Source organism: Rhinopithecus roxellana, chromosome 1 (genome assembly GCF_007565055.1).
Source record: "Rhinopithecus roxellana isolate Shanxi Qingling chromosome 1, ASM756505v1, whole genome shotgun sequence".
Classification (NCBI taxonomy): Eukaryota; Metazoa; Chordata; class Mammalia; order Primates; family Cercopithecidae; genus Rhinopithecus; species Rhinopithecus roxellana.
The window spans coordinates 20921593-20937042 of NC_044549.1; the positions used below are offsets into that span (position 1 = coordinate 20921593).

General features: G+C 36.2%; 1 protein-coding gene across 2 annotated transcripts in view; it reads left to right on the forward strand.

The window, feature by feature from the left end:
• Window positions 1-15450, forward strand: part of TBC1D23 (TBC1 domain family member 23) — a 63976-nt gene that overhangs the window by 45843 nt on the left and 2683 nt on the right. The window contains exons 14-18 of one of the 2 annotated variants that reach the window (XM_010368835.2): window positions 3707-3846; window positions 5148-5192; window positions 9266-9354; window positions 11958-12093; window positions 13369-13563. In XM_010368835.2, coding sequence (XP_010367137.1) covers window positions 3707-3846; window positions 5148-5192; window positions 9266-9354; window positions 11958-12093; window positions 13369-13563 — 605 coding nt within the window. The remainder of the gene's footprint in view (window positions 1-3706; window positions 3847-5147; window positions 5193-9265; window positions 9355-11957; window positions 12094-13368; window positions 13564-15450) is intronic. The other variant, XM_010368837.2, reaches the window with a different exon arrangement.

Sequence of the window (15450 nt, forward strand, 5' to 3'; positions counted from 1 at the left end):
GCAAGCCTTCACAGCTAAACTAGGTGGGAGCTCTTGAAGTTCAGCTGCTGAAATCAAATTTCTCCCTGTCCATCTGTAGTTTGGTATCACGTAGTAACAGTTTTGTGCTCCAGCTTAAATATCGATGGGGACAAATCTGGGTCCTATAAATAGCTGGGACTCTTAAGCAAGCTGATTCCAGGCGTCTCCCAGTTAGTTTTTGCCAGAATACGAGGGCTCATAATCATCTCATGCACACTATATCTGTACCCATCCCCATCACAGACTTAAATGATTTGAACCTGAGTCTATCCACATTTGAGAATTGGTCAGGCAGAGGAAGACAAGAACCAGTTGCCAATCCTATTTGATTTTTAGTTATTGAGATGTGTATTGCTACCCGGTTTTGCTACAGTGGATAAATCTGTTTTTCTGTTCTACTTTGGAAATATTTGGGTAATAGGTCTTTTGTGCTTTTCCAGTACTTCAGTATTTCATGTTAGTTGAATTAGATGTCATTAAATTATTTTCATAAATAATGGTCCTCATCTACCTAGTGATTATTTTTTAAAACAGAAATAGAAGGGAAACTGCAGTACAAGGTCATGGTTAGTAGCTTGGGCTTACAGGTCTGACATACCTGGGTTCAGATTTCATCTACAACTTACTTTCTTCATGATCTCCAGCAAGGTCTTTGAGCTGTGGTTTCTCCACCTGTGCAATAGAAATGTTAACAACATAACCTTCTTCCTAAGGATAACTTGAGGATTAACTTGTGGAAGTAATGGAAAGTAATCCTTCCTAAGGATTAACTTGTGGAAGTAAATGGAAAGTATAGTACCTGTCACCAAATATTTAATAGTAGTTATTATGAAATTGTAACTCACTACCTGTGTTAGTTGAGGTTTATCTTTGGCCATGCAAATCAAAATCAGATTATTTTCACATCAGCAGATAAGGCTTGCCTGAGAATCTTATTTTTAACTTGATGCTCTTTGTGTGAAATCACCATTTACTTAGTAAATGTTTGCAATTTTCACTTACAAATAACTAAATAGTATTTCATTGTTTGGGTATATTATAATTTATTCAGTTCTCTATTATTCAGTATTTACATTGTGTCCAGTTTTTTTCTGTTACAAACACTGTTTAATTTTTGTAGTGATAAATTTGCATATGCCATGATTATTTAGTCCTGGAAGTGGAATAACTTGATTAAAATGTTACCAAAGTCCTTAGACTTCTGCATTATTATCAAATGGCTCTCCAAAAAACATTCTAATTTATATTCCTGTTCACATCACTGGATAGTTTTTCTGTTGAAGCTTTTATATTCAGATTTGAAAAACACTGATTGAGGCTATTTTAGAAATTATCTTAGAGAGCATTCTTTTCAAAGTACCAAAGAAGTTTTGCAGTTTAATTTGGCTTTGAATTTAGATATAGAAATAGAAACATAGTTTTTTTGTGTTGTTAATGACATTTCTTCTAAAAATAAAAGTACCAGATGTTCATTGTAGCATCATATATAAATAAGAAAAGTATAAAGAAAACAAAATCACCTGTAGCTGTTCCAGAGATATTTTTGCCATTCATATTTTGAAGTATTTTCATCAAACCCTTTTTAGTGAATGTGTTTCTTTATTTTAAAAGTAGTGATCATAGCAAAGTAGAATTTTATTTTCTGCTTTTTCATTAAACATATGAGCATTTTCTAGCATTTTAAAATGCTATTTAAAAATAGTATGAGTTTGTAATGACTGTATAATTTTCCATCAAATAGTACCCAAATTTCTGGGCACTTCCTTCCCGTTAATTCTAAAGAGGAATTAATTGGCAAAAAAGAGGATCACTTTTAAATGTTTGACACCCATCACTGAATTTCCTTCTAGGAAGGTGTATGTGAGCAATCCCATGAAACAATTTAAGAATTATACCGGCCGGGCGCAGTGGCTCAAGCCTGTAATCCCAGCACTTTGGGAGGCCGAGACGGGCGGATCACGAGGTCAGGAGATCAAGACCATCCTGGCTAACATGGTGAAACCCCGTCTCTACTAAAAAATACAAAAAACTAGCCGGGCGAGGTGGCGGGCGCCCGTAGTCCCAGCTACTCGGGAGGCTGAGGCAGGAGAATGGCATAAACCCGGGAGGCAGAGCTTGCAGTGAGCTGAGATCCGGCCACTGCATTCCAGCCTGGGCGACAGAGCGAGACTCCGTCTCAAAAAAATAAAAATAAAAAAAAATAAAAAAAAATAATTATTATACCCACAGCCATGCACAGTGGCTCATGCTTGTAATCCCAGCATGATGGGAGCCCGAGGCAGGTGAATCACCTTAGGTCAGGAGTTCAAAAATTAGCCAGGCGTGGTGGCAGGTGCCTGTAATCCCAGCTACTTGGGAGGCTGAGGTTACAGTGAACCAAGATCGTGCCACTGCACTCCAGCTTGGGTGACAGAGCAAGACTCTGTCTCAAAACAACAACAACAAAAAACAAACAAAAAAGAATTATACTCGCATCCCTTACATTTGGTACATCAGGATAATTTTTCTTCAGAAAATAAAGGCCTCAGTGGCAGTGTCTTTAAAAAACAAGCATTTACAAGGGATAAATATTTAAAAGTTTAGCTACATGGATAGTAGTTTGATGATACTTTTCCTTTATTTTTGTAGACTAGTCTAAGAAAGGTTAATAGTTTTAACTATTTCCTATTGAATAAATAAGGTAATTTCAGACTCCACACACATATATGTGCAAATAGTAGTTTGATCATACTTTTGCTTATTTTTGTAAACTAGTCTGAGATAAGAAAGGTCAGTAGTTTTAACTATTTCTTTCATAATAAAGAAGGTAATGTCAGACTCCACACACATATATGTACAAGTATATCCTAATATTTTATTCTACCTTCTATTCTTTTTCTTTTTTTTTTTTTTTTTTTTTTTTTTTGACACGGAGTCTCACTCTGTCGCTCAGACTGGAGTGCAGTGGCACAATCTCAGCTCACTGCAACCTCCACCTCGCAGGTTCAAGCAGTTGTCTGCCACAGCCTCCCAAGTAGCTGGGATTACAAGTGCCCATCACCACGCCTGGCTAATTTTTGTATTTTTAGTAGAGACGGGGGTTTCACTATTTTGGCCAGGCTGGTCTTGAACTCCTGACCTCGTGATCACCCGCCTCGGCCTCCCGAAGTGCTGGGATTACAGGCGTGAGCCACCGCGCCTGGCCTCTACCTTCTGTTCTTAAAGTGGTTTCACCTAATGAATTAGTTTGCAGCTGCCGCAACAAAATATCATACCACAGACTGGTGGCTTAACCAATGTAAATTTATTGTCTTACTGTTCTGGAGACTAAAAGTCAAAGATCAAAGTATTGGCAGGTTTAGTTTATCCTGAGGCTTCTCTCCTTGGCATGTAGATGGCTGCCTTGCCCTCTGTGTCCTCACATGGCTTCTTGTCTGTTTTCATAGGCTCATGTCTTTGTCTCTTACAAGGACACCAGTCAGACTGGATTAGAGACCACCTATAAATACCTCATTTAACCTTAATTATGCCTGTAGAGGCCCTGTCTCCAAATACAGTCACATTCTAAGATATACTGGGAGTTAGGACTTCAACATATGAATTTGGTGGGATTACAATTCAGTCTATAGCATGTAGATAACCGTTAGCAGTAGTATGTCTTCTAGTCATTTAGAGAGCAGTTAATCCATCTATGTTCTTTTTTTAGGGTGAATCTCCTAATGGCTCAAATGATAGAGGAATGAAATCACTAGTAAATAAAATGACTGTGGCTTTGAAGACAAAATCCGTTAACGTGAGGGAAAAAGTTATCAGTTTTATAGAGAATACATCAACTCCTGTGGATCGGTGAGTTGTTTATACAGTATGAGTTTATGATGAATAATTAAAACTAAAGAAATAATGTCGTACAGTAAGTAAATGTTAGTTGACTTGAATGTGTTCCAGAAAAGGATCATAAAGTACATTTTCTATTAGATGATTTCATCGTTTTCATTAGAATTGCAGGAATGTACTTTATATCCATAATTATTCTCTCTTACTACTCAAAGATGCAAATAATGTATCTGTCACATCATGCCATTCACTAAAAATAATTCCTGTCCCAGTATGTATTACATTTCATATAGTAGCTGCTTCCCAAATGTCAAGTGGATGGAGAATCATCTGCTGAATTCAGTGATCTCATAGTAAGAACTTCTTCCTCTGCTCCAAGAATTTAAAACCTAGAAAATCTGGTCATGCTAAACTTAGCAGAAACCCACCTTCTGATGTTTAAGATCAGACCTTCATAGAATTTCATTTACAAAACCCCATTTCCTTGTAAATTACAAATGAGGGACGTGGTTAACAACTGATAAACAAGTTTAAAAATATCTGTTTTATGTATCTTGTTTCTTATTGTAACTGAGGATACATTTTTTTCTCCATGTATGAGTCTGTTTGATCTTTCCTGTTCCTAGAGTTCAAAGCTAGTCTTATAATTGCAACAGATAATTTGTTTTTAAGGAAGCCTTATATTGGAAATGTGTTATAGTATTTGGTTTCACTTTCATGTCTTGCAGTATCCTGGGAAAATTGACGTATTTTACTTTAAGAACTGAATGTCAGGGATTTGTTGTCTGTCCCTTTATTAAGTATAGTATATATGCATACAAAAGTACAGTTTTTTGCATTTAGTAAATAGCTGAGAAGGTAATAGATTATTTTCATTGATCCAAAAAATTGTACCTTATCCAAAGTGGTCAACTGATAATTACCAAGGTGTTTTATCAAGCCTGAAAGACTTGTTTATGCAATAAAGTTATGTCTGTTCTCAAAAGCTAACTAACCCTTTTACCTTTTGTTGGTGCTTCTAGGTTGGAGGACTATTATTGCTGCATTTTGTAGCATGAACATTTGCAATTTTATTTTAAAATTTGTTTTATTTTAAAATGGACTGGTGATAACTAAGTCAAAAAGACCGCTGCCTTGATTTACTTGTAATTGGCTTTTCTTTGTTTTTCTTTGTACTTGGGATGATGGAAACATCTTTATAGTGTACACTTTGGGTGAGAAAAACTGACTAAACTGTACCATATTTTTTGTTTTAAAGCTGTTGCATTTTTTTATAATCATTTTGTTCTGTCCTCTGCCTTGATTTGCTATAGAATGTCTTTCAATCTTCCTTGGCCAGACAGATCATGTACAGAGCGGTAAGCCAATGAGTAGAGCATTTTTCTTGAACCATCCTTTTCCTTTAATATGCCTCATGCCATCTATAAGCCTTATGCTGTCTTGGCTCAAATTTCATGCAGCTATTTCAAATGCTAAACTTTTCTCATTCTGCTTTTAGGAGTGTGTCATATTGTTTGATATACTTTTCTTTTGTTTTTTGCTTGATCATTTTAATTTCTTTTCCTGCATGCTTGTTTGTATCACGCATTCCACAGATGAAAATTAAGTTTGTTCAAAACCTGCAGTTTTTATTCTGAGACAGGGGAAGGTGAAACAAAGAAAGCATGTGTGTGGTCACGAGTTGGCAGGTTATTTATATATATAAAAAACTGCTTTGGTGCTCATTTGCTTCTATCTCCTGCCTAGCAGCAGAGAAAATTATAGCACCTAAAAATAGGCACCATTCATGGTTCAAAATTTTTGTTAATTAATGTACATTATGTAATTTTATATTTTTAGATGTTTCTTAATAAGATGTATGTATTTAGGTTGAGTTAGCATATATAAATCTAAGGCACTACAGTTCTAGGGTTCTGCCTTTGGTTTTTGTTGAAAAAAAAATTACGTTTTTTTTCTAGGTGGTGGATTACTTTAATGTATAATTTGTCACTTCTCTAACCCAAATAAAATGAGGTGTTTCTCATTAAAAGACAAAATAAGTTTAAGGTTTAAAAATCTACTGGATCTTCAATTAGGATAACAGAAGAACTTTACTAACTTAACTCTGTGTGACTTTACAGTTCTTATACTCACAGAAGTTTTCAGCAATTTAGAATATCAATTACAGCAACACCTACAAACATTTAAAAAGAAATTCTGTAAATCCTAAGTGGGCCAGAAAAAAAAAAAAAAGAAATTCTAGTCATATTTTGAATGTAAGTTAAGCTTTGGAATAATGGAATGGAATTTTTCTCAGGTCACTTCAGTATTCTCAGTGACTTGAAGTAGCATTTTAAAAAATAATACTTCATTCTCTAAGACTATACTTTTGGCCGGGTGTGGTGGCTCACGCCTGTAATCCCAGCACTTGGGAGGCTGAGGCAGGCAGATCACGAGGTGGGGAGATCAAGACCATCCTGGCTTACACGGTGAAACCCTGGCTTACATGGTGAAACCCCATCTCTACTGGAAAAAAAAAAAAAAAAAATTAGCTGGGCATGGTGGCGGGCACCTGTAATCTGAGCTACTCAGGAGGCTGAAGCAGGAGAATGGGGTGAACCCGGGACGCAGAGCTTTCATTGATCCAAGATCGTGCCACTGCACTCCAGCCTGGGCGACAGAGTTGGACTCTGTCTCAATAATAATAATAATAATAATAATAATACTTTACTCTCTAATAACTTATCTTCTAAGAGTTTTGATTTATTGTGACTATTCCTACACAATGCCAATTACAGGACTTCTGCTAATAATTTTACCTAGCACTACTTTAAAGGAAATTGCTCCTTTTAAAATTATAATCTATTTGTCAATCATCCTTTCCATTTTATTCTGTTATAGGACCATTGAATTAGTCTAATTTTTTTAACTCCCAAGTTCCCAAATTATTAATTTTTGTAACTTAAATTATCTCTGATCCACAGTTAGATATATTTGTTTAGAAAAATGAGAAGTTAGAATGAAATAGGTTTCTTTCTAAGCTCAGTAAATTAAAGCCTACTCAAACCATACTAGAGATGTTTCTATTATTACCATGGCAAAAAAGTGTAGATATTATGCTTTAAAAAAATAGTCCAGCTGTTGAATTTTATTCATTTTTAGACAGTCTTTCCAAAAATGTCTCAATAATTCTTAGCATTCATGGTTATAAAGACTTTGCATTGTATTATAAATCTTGATCAACAATTAATAATTTGTTTTTTAGAATTGTCTCTTTACTCATACTTTCTGGTTATTTGGTTATCTAGTTATAGCAAATGCTTATTTGCTGTAAACATTTATCTTTGTTACTTTCTATGTTATGGCAGTTTAATTGTGCTTTAATATTAGGAGAGAACTCATAATCTAATCTAAAATTTTACAATCTAGATGGCATCAAAACATTTTTAGATAAAGCTCTTACCTCTTTCTTTTGTAAGAAAGCTGAATCTGAGTTTCAAAGGCATCCAAATTATATCATTTTCTATCTCTCTCTGATGAGCATAGTTTGGTAATTTATAGGACAGTTTTACATTAGATATATTTTAACATAAAACCAAATGATTATGTCACTTTTTGTTTAACCAGACTTTAAGCCTATGTATTGATTAACCTAACTTGTAATTTCCAATGAATATTTGTTATACACTAAACTCTCATTATGTTGAGGAATGTTATTTTGGAAGAAGTAAATCAACAGAATTAGGCTACAAAAAATTTTTTATTGATGATGTATATTTAAAATTTAAGTATCGATTTGATCTCTGTCTTCTGGGAAAATTGAATTCTAAACCTAAGTAAAGGCCAAGTGTGGTGGTTCACACCTGTAATCTCAGCACTGGGAGGCTGAGGTGAGAGGATCACAGGTACAAGAGTTCAAGACCAGTCGGCAGCATAGCAAGATCCTGTCTCTGAAAAAATAAAAACATTAGGTGTGGTGGCACACCCCTGTGGTCCTGCACCCCTGTGGTCCCAGCTACGTGGGAGACTGAGGCAGAAGGATTGCTAGAGCCCAAGAGTTCGAGGCTGCAGTGAGCTAAGATTGTGCCACTGTACTCCAGCCTGGGTGACAGAGCGAGACCCTGGCTCTAAAATAATAATAATAATAATAATAATAACAACTAAAGGCATGTAACCTGATGTTGTTTCTCACATTGGAATATCTCTTGAAAATAGAAGATTCTGAGTGTTTTCATACATTACATGCACACACCCCAAAAAGCTAGAGTCTTCCTTTGTAGTAGGTAATTTTAGCTGATGCTTATCCTACAAGTAAAACAATGCTTTTCCCCTCAGAAACATGTAGTATTTTGTTGACACATTTTAATTTTACCTCTTAGTTTATTTGGGATTACCTGAAAATTAGTAGGGTATTAATTTTTATATTAAAAAGAGAAGTCACACTTCCTATAGACCTAGTCAAGCTTGAGTTTACATGCTTCTGCCTTTTGAAAAAGAGGCAGATTTTTTTTTTTTTTTTTTTTTTTTTTTTGGCCTTGAGGTGGAGTTTCACTCTTGTTGCCCAGGTTTGAGTGCAATGGCGCGATCTCGGCTCACCACAACCTCCGCCTCCCGGGTTCAATTGTTTCTCCTGCCTCAGCCTCCCAAGCAGCTGGAATTACAGGCATGCACCACCATGCCCAGCTAATTTTGTATTTTTAGTAGAGACGGAGTTTCTCCATGTTGGTCAGACTAGTCTTGAACTTCCAACCTCAGGTGATCCACCCACCTCAGCCTTCCAAAGTCCTGGGATTACAGAAGTGAGCCACCGTGCCTGGCGGAGGCAGATTCATTTTTATGGCTTATATTTGCACAACAAAAGTAGAATCTTCATTTCTATTGAAACAAAAGTAACAGTAATAAAAAAATGGGAAGATAATCCTTAAGACACTTGCACTTATATGAGAAACCTTAACCACTCATGTTGGAATTTGAATATTTGGTGTCAGTAACTTATTTTACCTAACAGACATGAAGGTAGTACCAGGCGTTGTCCTAATAGTTTTACAATAAAATTAACCAATTTAGTTCCCACGATAACCCTGACAGGTAGATATTGTTAGCACTATTTTACAGAGGAGGAATCAGAAGCACAGAAGTCTAAATAACTTGCGCAAGGCCAAACAGATCTAAGCATTAGTTTTAATGTGGATATTAAAATTGTTTAAAATTTAATTTTTACATATTTAAGAGCATTCAGTCCACCAAGGCCTTATGCCACTTTTGCTAACATAATTTCTTTATCTTCTTTTGATTTCCTTAACATAGCTCTCCTAAAACTATGGGTAGTGCACAGGGTTTTGCGGGGGATAAGGAATATTTACATTTTGTGTGAATATTCAAATGATGCTTGGTAAAAATCTTTGAAAACTTCTTAAGTGATTATTTCTCCCCTAAAATTCTTTGAATATAGGCATGTGAGCAGCAGTGACAGAGTGGGCAAGCCTTACCGTGGTGTGAAGCCTGTTTTCAGCATTGGGGATGAAGAAGAATACGACACAGGTGTAGTAATACACTTAGCTACAGAGGGCTTTGCTCAGTCATCAGGAGTGTTTACAGCAGTCATTCTGGGAGTAGCCAATCAACTGCTTTTTTAAAAAATTGAGATTCTGTAGAAATAATTGGAGAATCTGTGGCTTTCTATTAAGAGTTTGGTTTTAGGCTGGGCGCGGTGGCTCAAGCCTGTAATCCCAGCACTTTGGGAGGCCGAGACGGGTGGATCACGAGGTCAGGAGATCGAGACCATCCTGGCTAACACGGTGAAACCCCGTCTCTACTAAAAAAAAATACAAAAACTAGCCGGGCGAGGTGGCGGGCGCCTGTAGTCCCAGCTCCTCGGGAGGCTGAGGCAGGAGAATGGCGTAAACCCGGAAGGCGGAGCTTGCAGTGAGCTGAGATCCGGCCCCTGCACTCCAGTCCGGGCGACAGAGCGAGACTCTGCCTCAAAAAAAAAAAAAAAAAAAAAAAGAGTTTGGTTTTAGACACCTTGAATTGTAACTATTAGAAATCCAAGCAGAAATGTTAAGTAGAGGCAATTGATTATAGGTGTCTTCAGCTGAGGAGAGAGGTCTAAACTGATGATAATTTGAAGGCTATCAGTGTAGAAATAGTATATAAATCCAAGTGATGGGATTGAAATTCCTTTGATCAATCACCTAGGAGATTGAGAGTTGTGGGACTAAAGCACTGAAAATTACAAAATTGAGACTTCTGAAGTCTTTTGAAACTGGAGGCAGTATCCTAAAGGGCCACAAGATGGTGATATTGTGTCAGGGAAGGTTGTCTTCTCTGTGGTTATGTTTTTTAAAAATAATTTAGACCAGGCTCGGTGGCTCACGCCTGTAATCCCAGCATTTTGGGAGGCCGAGGCGGGCAGATCACTTGAGGTCAGGAGTTCAAGACCAACCTGACCAACATGGTTGATCTTTGTACTTTCTCTACTAAAAGTACAAAAATTAGCTGGGCATGGTGGTGCATGCCCGTAATCCCAGCTGATTGGGTGGCTGAGGCAAGAAAATCGCTTGAACCCAGGAGGCGGAGGTTGTAGTGAGCCAAGATTGTGCTACTGCATTCCAGCCTGGGCGACACAGCGAGACTCTGTCTCAAAAAAAAAAAAAAAGAAAAGAAAAAAATTTAGTCTTTGGTGTATAATTCTACTGCCCAGTTCATCCTAATTAAGCAATCTTAACTAATATTGGTTAATATGTGTTAGGTAAGCAGTCATAACTAATTTTGGTTAATATGTGTATTGAGTTTGGGAAAAAATATATAAATGTACAGAATGAGGAAAAAAGACTCCCAAATCTCACCTTGCTTTTTCCAGTTAGTAAAACATGTTGCATATTTCCCATTTCAGCTCATGTATCTCATTCTCCTTCTATCATATAAACATACTGTACTTTATTTAGTCCATCTTCCAGTTGAGACTGGTGGTTTTCCAGGGTTTTTGTTTCAAATGGCAATAGATCTTTATATAAAGATATATATGCAGATTAGCTTTTGATGAAAGTATATTCAGAGGGTAAATTCTTAGCAGCCAGATTGCTAGGTTATGGGAAATCACATTTGACATTTTAATAGATACATTTACCCTCAAGATAGTGCCTATTGTTTAACAATTCAGCCATCTCTTTACAGACTAGTCAGATCATAGTTAGGTTATGCATATCAAAACAATTAAAATTCCCCAAATAGTTTAATCTTTAAAAATGTATTCTTGGCCGGGCGCGGTGGCTCAAGCCTGTAATCCCAGCACTTTGGGAGGCCGAGACGGGCGGATCATGAGGTCAGGAGATCGAGACCATCCTGGCTAATACGGTGAAACCCCGTCTCTACTAAAAAAAAAAAAAATACAAAAAACTAGCCGGGCGACGAAGCGGGCGCCTGTAGTCCCGGCTACTCGGGAGGCTGAGACAGGAGAATGGCGTGAACCCGGGAGGCGGAGCTTGCAGTGAGCTGAGAGCCGGCCACTGCACCCCAGCCTGGGTGGCAGAGCAAGACTCTGTCTCAAAAAAAAAAAAAAAAAAAAAAAAAAAAGAAAGAAAGAAAGAAAAAAAAATGTATTCTTAATATTTACAGTTGACTTTGTTACCATATGAAAGTGATGTTTGATAATAATATTTCTATATTAATATCAGTGGCATAAGGAAATAGAGTAGCAGGATTAGAATTGTGTTATTCTTTTTTTTTCTTTTTTTCTTTTTTTTTTTTTGAGACAGAATCTCACTCTGTCACCCAAGCTGGAGTGCAGTGGTGCAATCTCAGCTCACTGCAACCTCCTGGGTTCAAGCAATTCTCATGCCTCAGCCTCCCAAGTAGCTGAGATTACAGGTGTGCACCACCACACCCAGCTAATTTTTTGTATTTTTTAGTGGAGACGGGGTTTCACCATGTTGTCCAGGCTGGTCTCGAACTCCTGCCCTCAGGTGATCTGCCTGCCTCAGCCTCCCAAAGTGCTGTGATTACAGGTGTGAGCAACTGCGCCCAGCCTGTTTGTTTTTTAATCCATATCTTCAAAATACTACTGAAATTTTTTTAGACTGTTAGGGAATGTATCATTTTAAAAGTTGGTAGTATCCATATTTAACACTTTATATTTTTTATAGATGAAATTGACAGTTCTTCAATGTCAGATGATGATAGAAAAGAGGTTGTAAACATTCAGACTTGGATAAACAAGCCAGATGTCAAACATCATTTTCCTTGTAAGGAAGTAAAAGAAAGTGGACACATGTTTCCCAGGTACTTTTAAAAATGTCTTCATCAGAAGTAAAATTGAATTTGGGGAAGTTAATAATACAAAACTGAACTACAGAAGAATATTTATCCTAGTACAATAAGATATAATTTCCTTCTGTCTACTTGTATAATAGGTCTTGAATTATAACAGTATTTCTTATGTAATTTTTGTTTTGAAAAATTTTATACAAAAATGTTGAAGGAATAGTACATTGAACACCCTTATGATTCTTTGATCAACTGTTAACACCTTTTAATACCACCCCATTTCGTATGTATATATGTACATATACATGTATATGTACACTTTTGTCAAACCTTTCAAAAGAAGCCTACAAATGTGACACTTCACCCCTAAATGCTTCAGCATAAACCTCCCAAGTATATGAGCATTCTCCTGCACAACTTCAATGCCATTACCCCACCTAAAAATTTTTGTAAATTAACATCATTTATCATACAGATCATACCCCAATTTTTCAGTGTTCCCAAAGTATCTTTTGAAGTGTGTTTTTTCTTTCTGATCCATGATCCAGTTCATAGTTCACACATTGCATTGTCTGTTACGTGTCTTTAGTCTCACCCTGTGTGCAGCAGAACTCATCCCCCCACTCCCTCGCTTCCCTTTTCTCTTCATGATGAATGAATCCTTTGAGTCCAGGTCAGTCATCCTGCAGAATGTTTCACATTCTGGGCTTGTCTGATAATTGTCATATGGTATTACTGTACATAAAAATGTGAAAGTATTATATTAAAAAGAAGCTGAGATAGAGGGGTTGTGGGTGAGTGTTAATAATACTATGCTCATTTTGCCTTCAGGATCCAGTTACAGAGTATTACAAAATGTGTTAGGGAAACCCAACAATTGCCTAGTGATCTTGGATATTAGATATAGGATATGGTGCATTGAATGAGAATAGTTTATGAATATAGGTAATAGTATTAAAAATTTGAAAAGTAATATACTCCATTTCAATAAAAGATATATTATTGTAATGATTTCTATGTTGTATGGAACTTTTTATTACATTTATTATATTACTTTTAAATCATTGCAGGATTATCTGTTAATAAAATATTAATTTTGCATACAATTAAAAGCCTTTAATATGTAGTTTACTTGTTTATAGATTAACCTCTGTTTATATTTTTTAACTCAAATAATTTTATTTAGAGTTGAACATTTTTAATAATTGGGGTGGTTGTTTCAAAACAACACCTGTTTTGAATGACATTTACTTAAATTTTTTTTTCTTTTAATGCTCTTTTTGTCTCAAGTCATCTGTTGGTTACTGCAACACATATGTATTGTTTAAGGGAGATTGTTTCACGGAAAGGATTGGCTTATATACAGTCTCGACAAGCGCTGAATTCTGTAGTTAAAATTACATCCAAAAAAAAACATCCTGAACTCATTACCTTCAAGTATGGAAATAGCAGTGCTTCAGGAATAGAAATCTTGGCAATTGAAAGGTAAGATTTTCCTTATGATGATATTATCTGAATTACTGCAGTTCACTATAAAGAGTTTGTTTCTCTATTTTGGGGAACGGATGGTGGAAAAGGATAGGTGAACCACTTATAGCGTTTCTTATTATCTCTTTCTCCCCAGTCCTTAGCCATATGTGGTTTAGCCATTAGCACATGATTTGAGTAAGTGCCATAGCAAATTTCATAAAGTTTCTGACCCAAGGATCCTTATTGTTAATCTACACCAGTGCTGCACTAATTGCTGGCTTGCAATGAAATAAGAAACTTGTTTTAGAGTATGTCAATATTTTTATTTTCCTTCACAGAAAAATTCTTGTTTTGACAAACTGTCAGTGAACTAAGCAGTGTGCTGGATGATATAGGTAGTTTACAGCCTGGTACAAGCCCCCACCTTTATCTCACTGTGGGTCACTAACAGTTCACAGACTGGCCCAAGGGCTGTGGACCACACTGATATTGATACTAAACCATTTTTAAATCTGTAGATTAATTCAAGCCCAGAGGGGTTGAATGACTTCCCAGATCCTGACACTTAGTTTGTGACAGATCCAGATATAGCCTTCCTGACTCCTGATTTGTGGTTTATTCCACCTTGCATCAGTTCAAGTTGTTCCCCTCCTGAGATTTAGGATTACACTTCTTGTTTACAGGAGTGCTTGGATAAAGAGTAAGCTTAAGGTAATATTGGAGCACTTTTAAATAATCAACTTCAATTGAAAGGGGAAATTATTCAGTTTCTTTGATCTTTTACTGACAATTAGGTAGCAAACATCATGAATCTGTACTGTTTTATGTACTTTGTTAAAAGAAAATAATACCCGATTTGTAAAAAAAAGTCACTTTGTTGCTTTATGTAAGAATAAATATTTACATAGTGATATTTTCAATTAATAAAGATATAAAGAATATGTCATTCTAATTCTCTGTTAACACATTGATGAGTATCATCTCAGATTTTTTTAATGCATATGTTATTTCTCTATTAAAAACTAGATAAATGTGATACAGGCTTGTTTTTGTGTTCTGATTTTTTAAGAAAACAGTATAGTGTGATATATTTACATTTTAATAAATATAAATTATTATTTTTTTTGAGGCAGAGTCTCTCTCTGTCGCTCAGGCTGGAGTGCAGTGGTGCGATCTTGGCTCACTGCAAGCTCCGCCTCCCTGGTTCACGCCATTCTCCCTGCCTCAGCCTCCCGAGTAGTGGGGACTACAGGCGCCCACCACCACACCTGGCTAATTTTTTGTATTTTTAGTAGAGGCAGGGTTTCACCATGTTAGCCAGGATGGTCTTGATCAACTGACCTTGTGATACACCCATCTCGGCCTCCCAAAGTGCTGGGATTACAGGCGTGAGCCACCGTGCCCAGCCCAATAAATATAAATTCTTAACTTTTTAATGGTAGATATTCTGTTATAAGGATTTCTCAGGAGATTGATTTAACAAGCCTCATGTTCATTGGCATGTACATTATTTCATATGTTTCACTATTAATCTTCTAGTGGGCCTTTAAAAAAATGTGTATTTACATAGTTGTCCAATTCATCTTCTCAGGATAAATTCCTGCAACTAGATTCAGTGGGTCTCTGAGGTATACACATTTTAATATCTACTGATAAATTAATTTTAACCAAAGGAGATTTGAATTATGACTTTGTCATGTATAGTAAAAGTTGAGAATTATGTTTTAAAGGCTTTCCCATAAATTTTGCTAAATAAATTGAAGTTTATTATATATAGATCAACATCTTTTTTTTAATTCAGAGTTGTAGAAAATAGTCTTAACAGTGGAAGATAAAGTAACTAGATTCTCCCTCTGTCTTTCTTCATTGATATTTATGGTTCTCTATTCTGGCTTGCATATG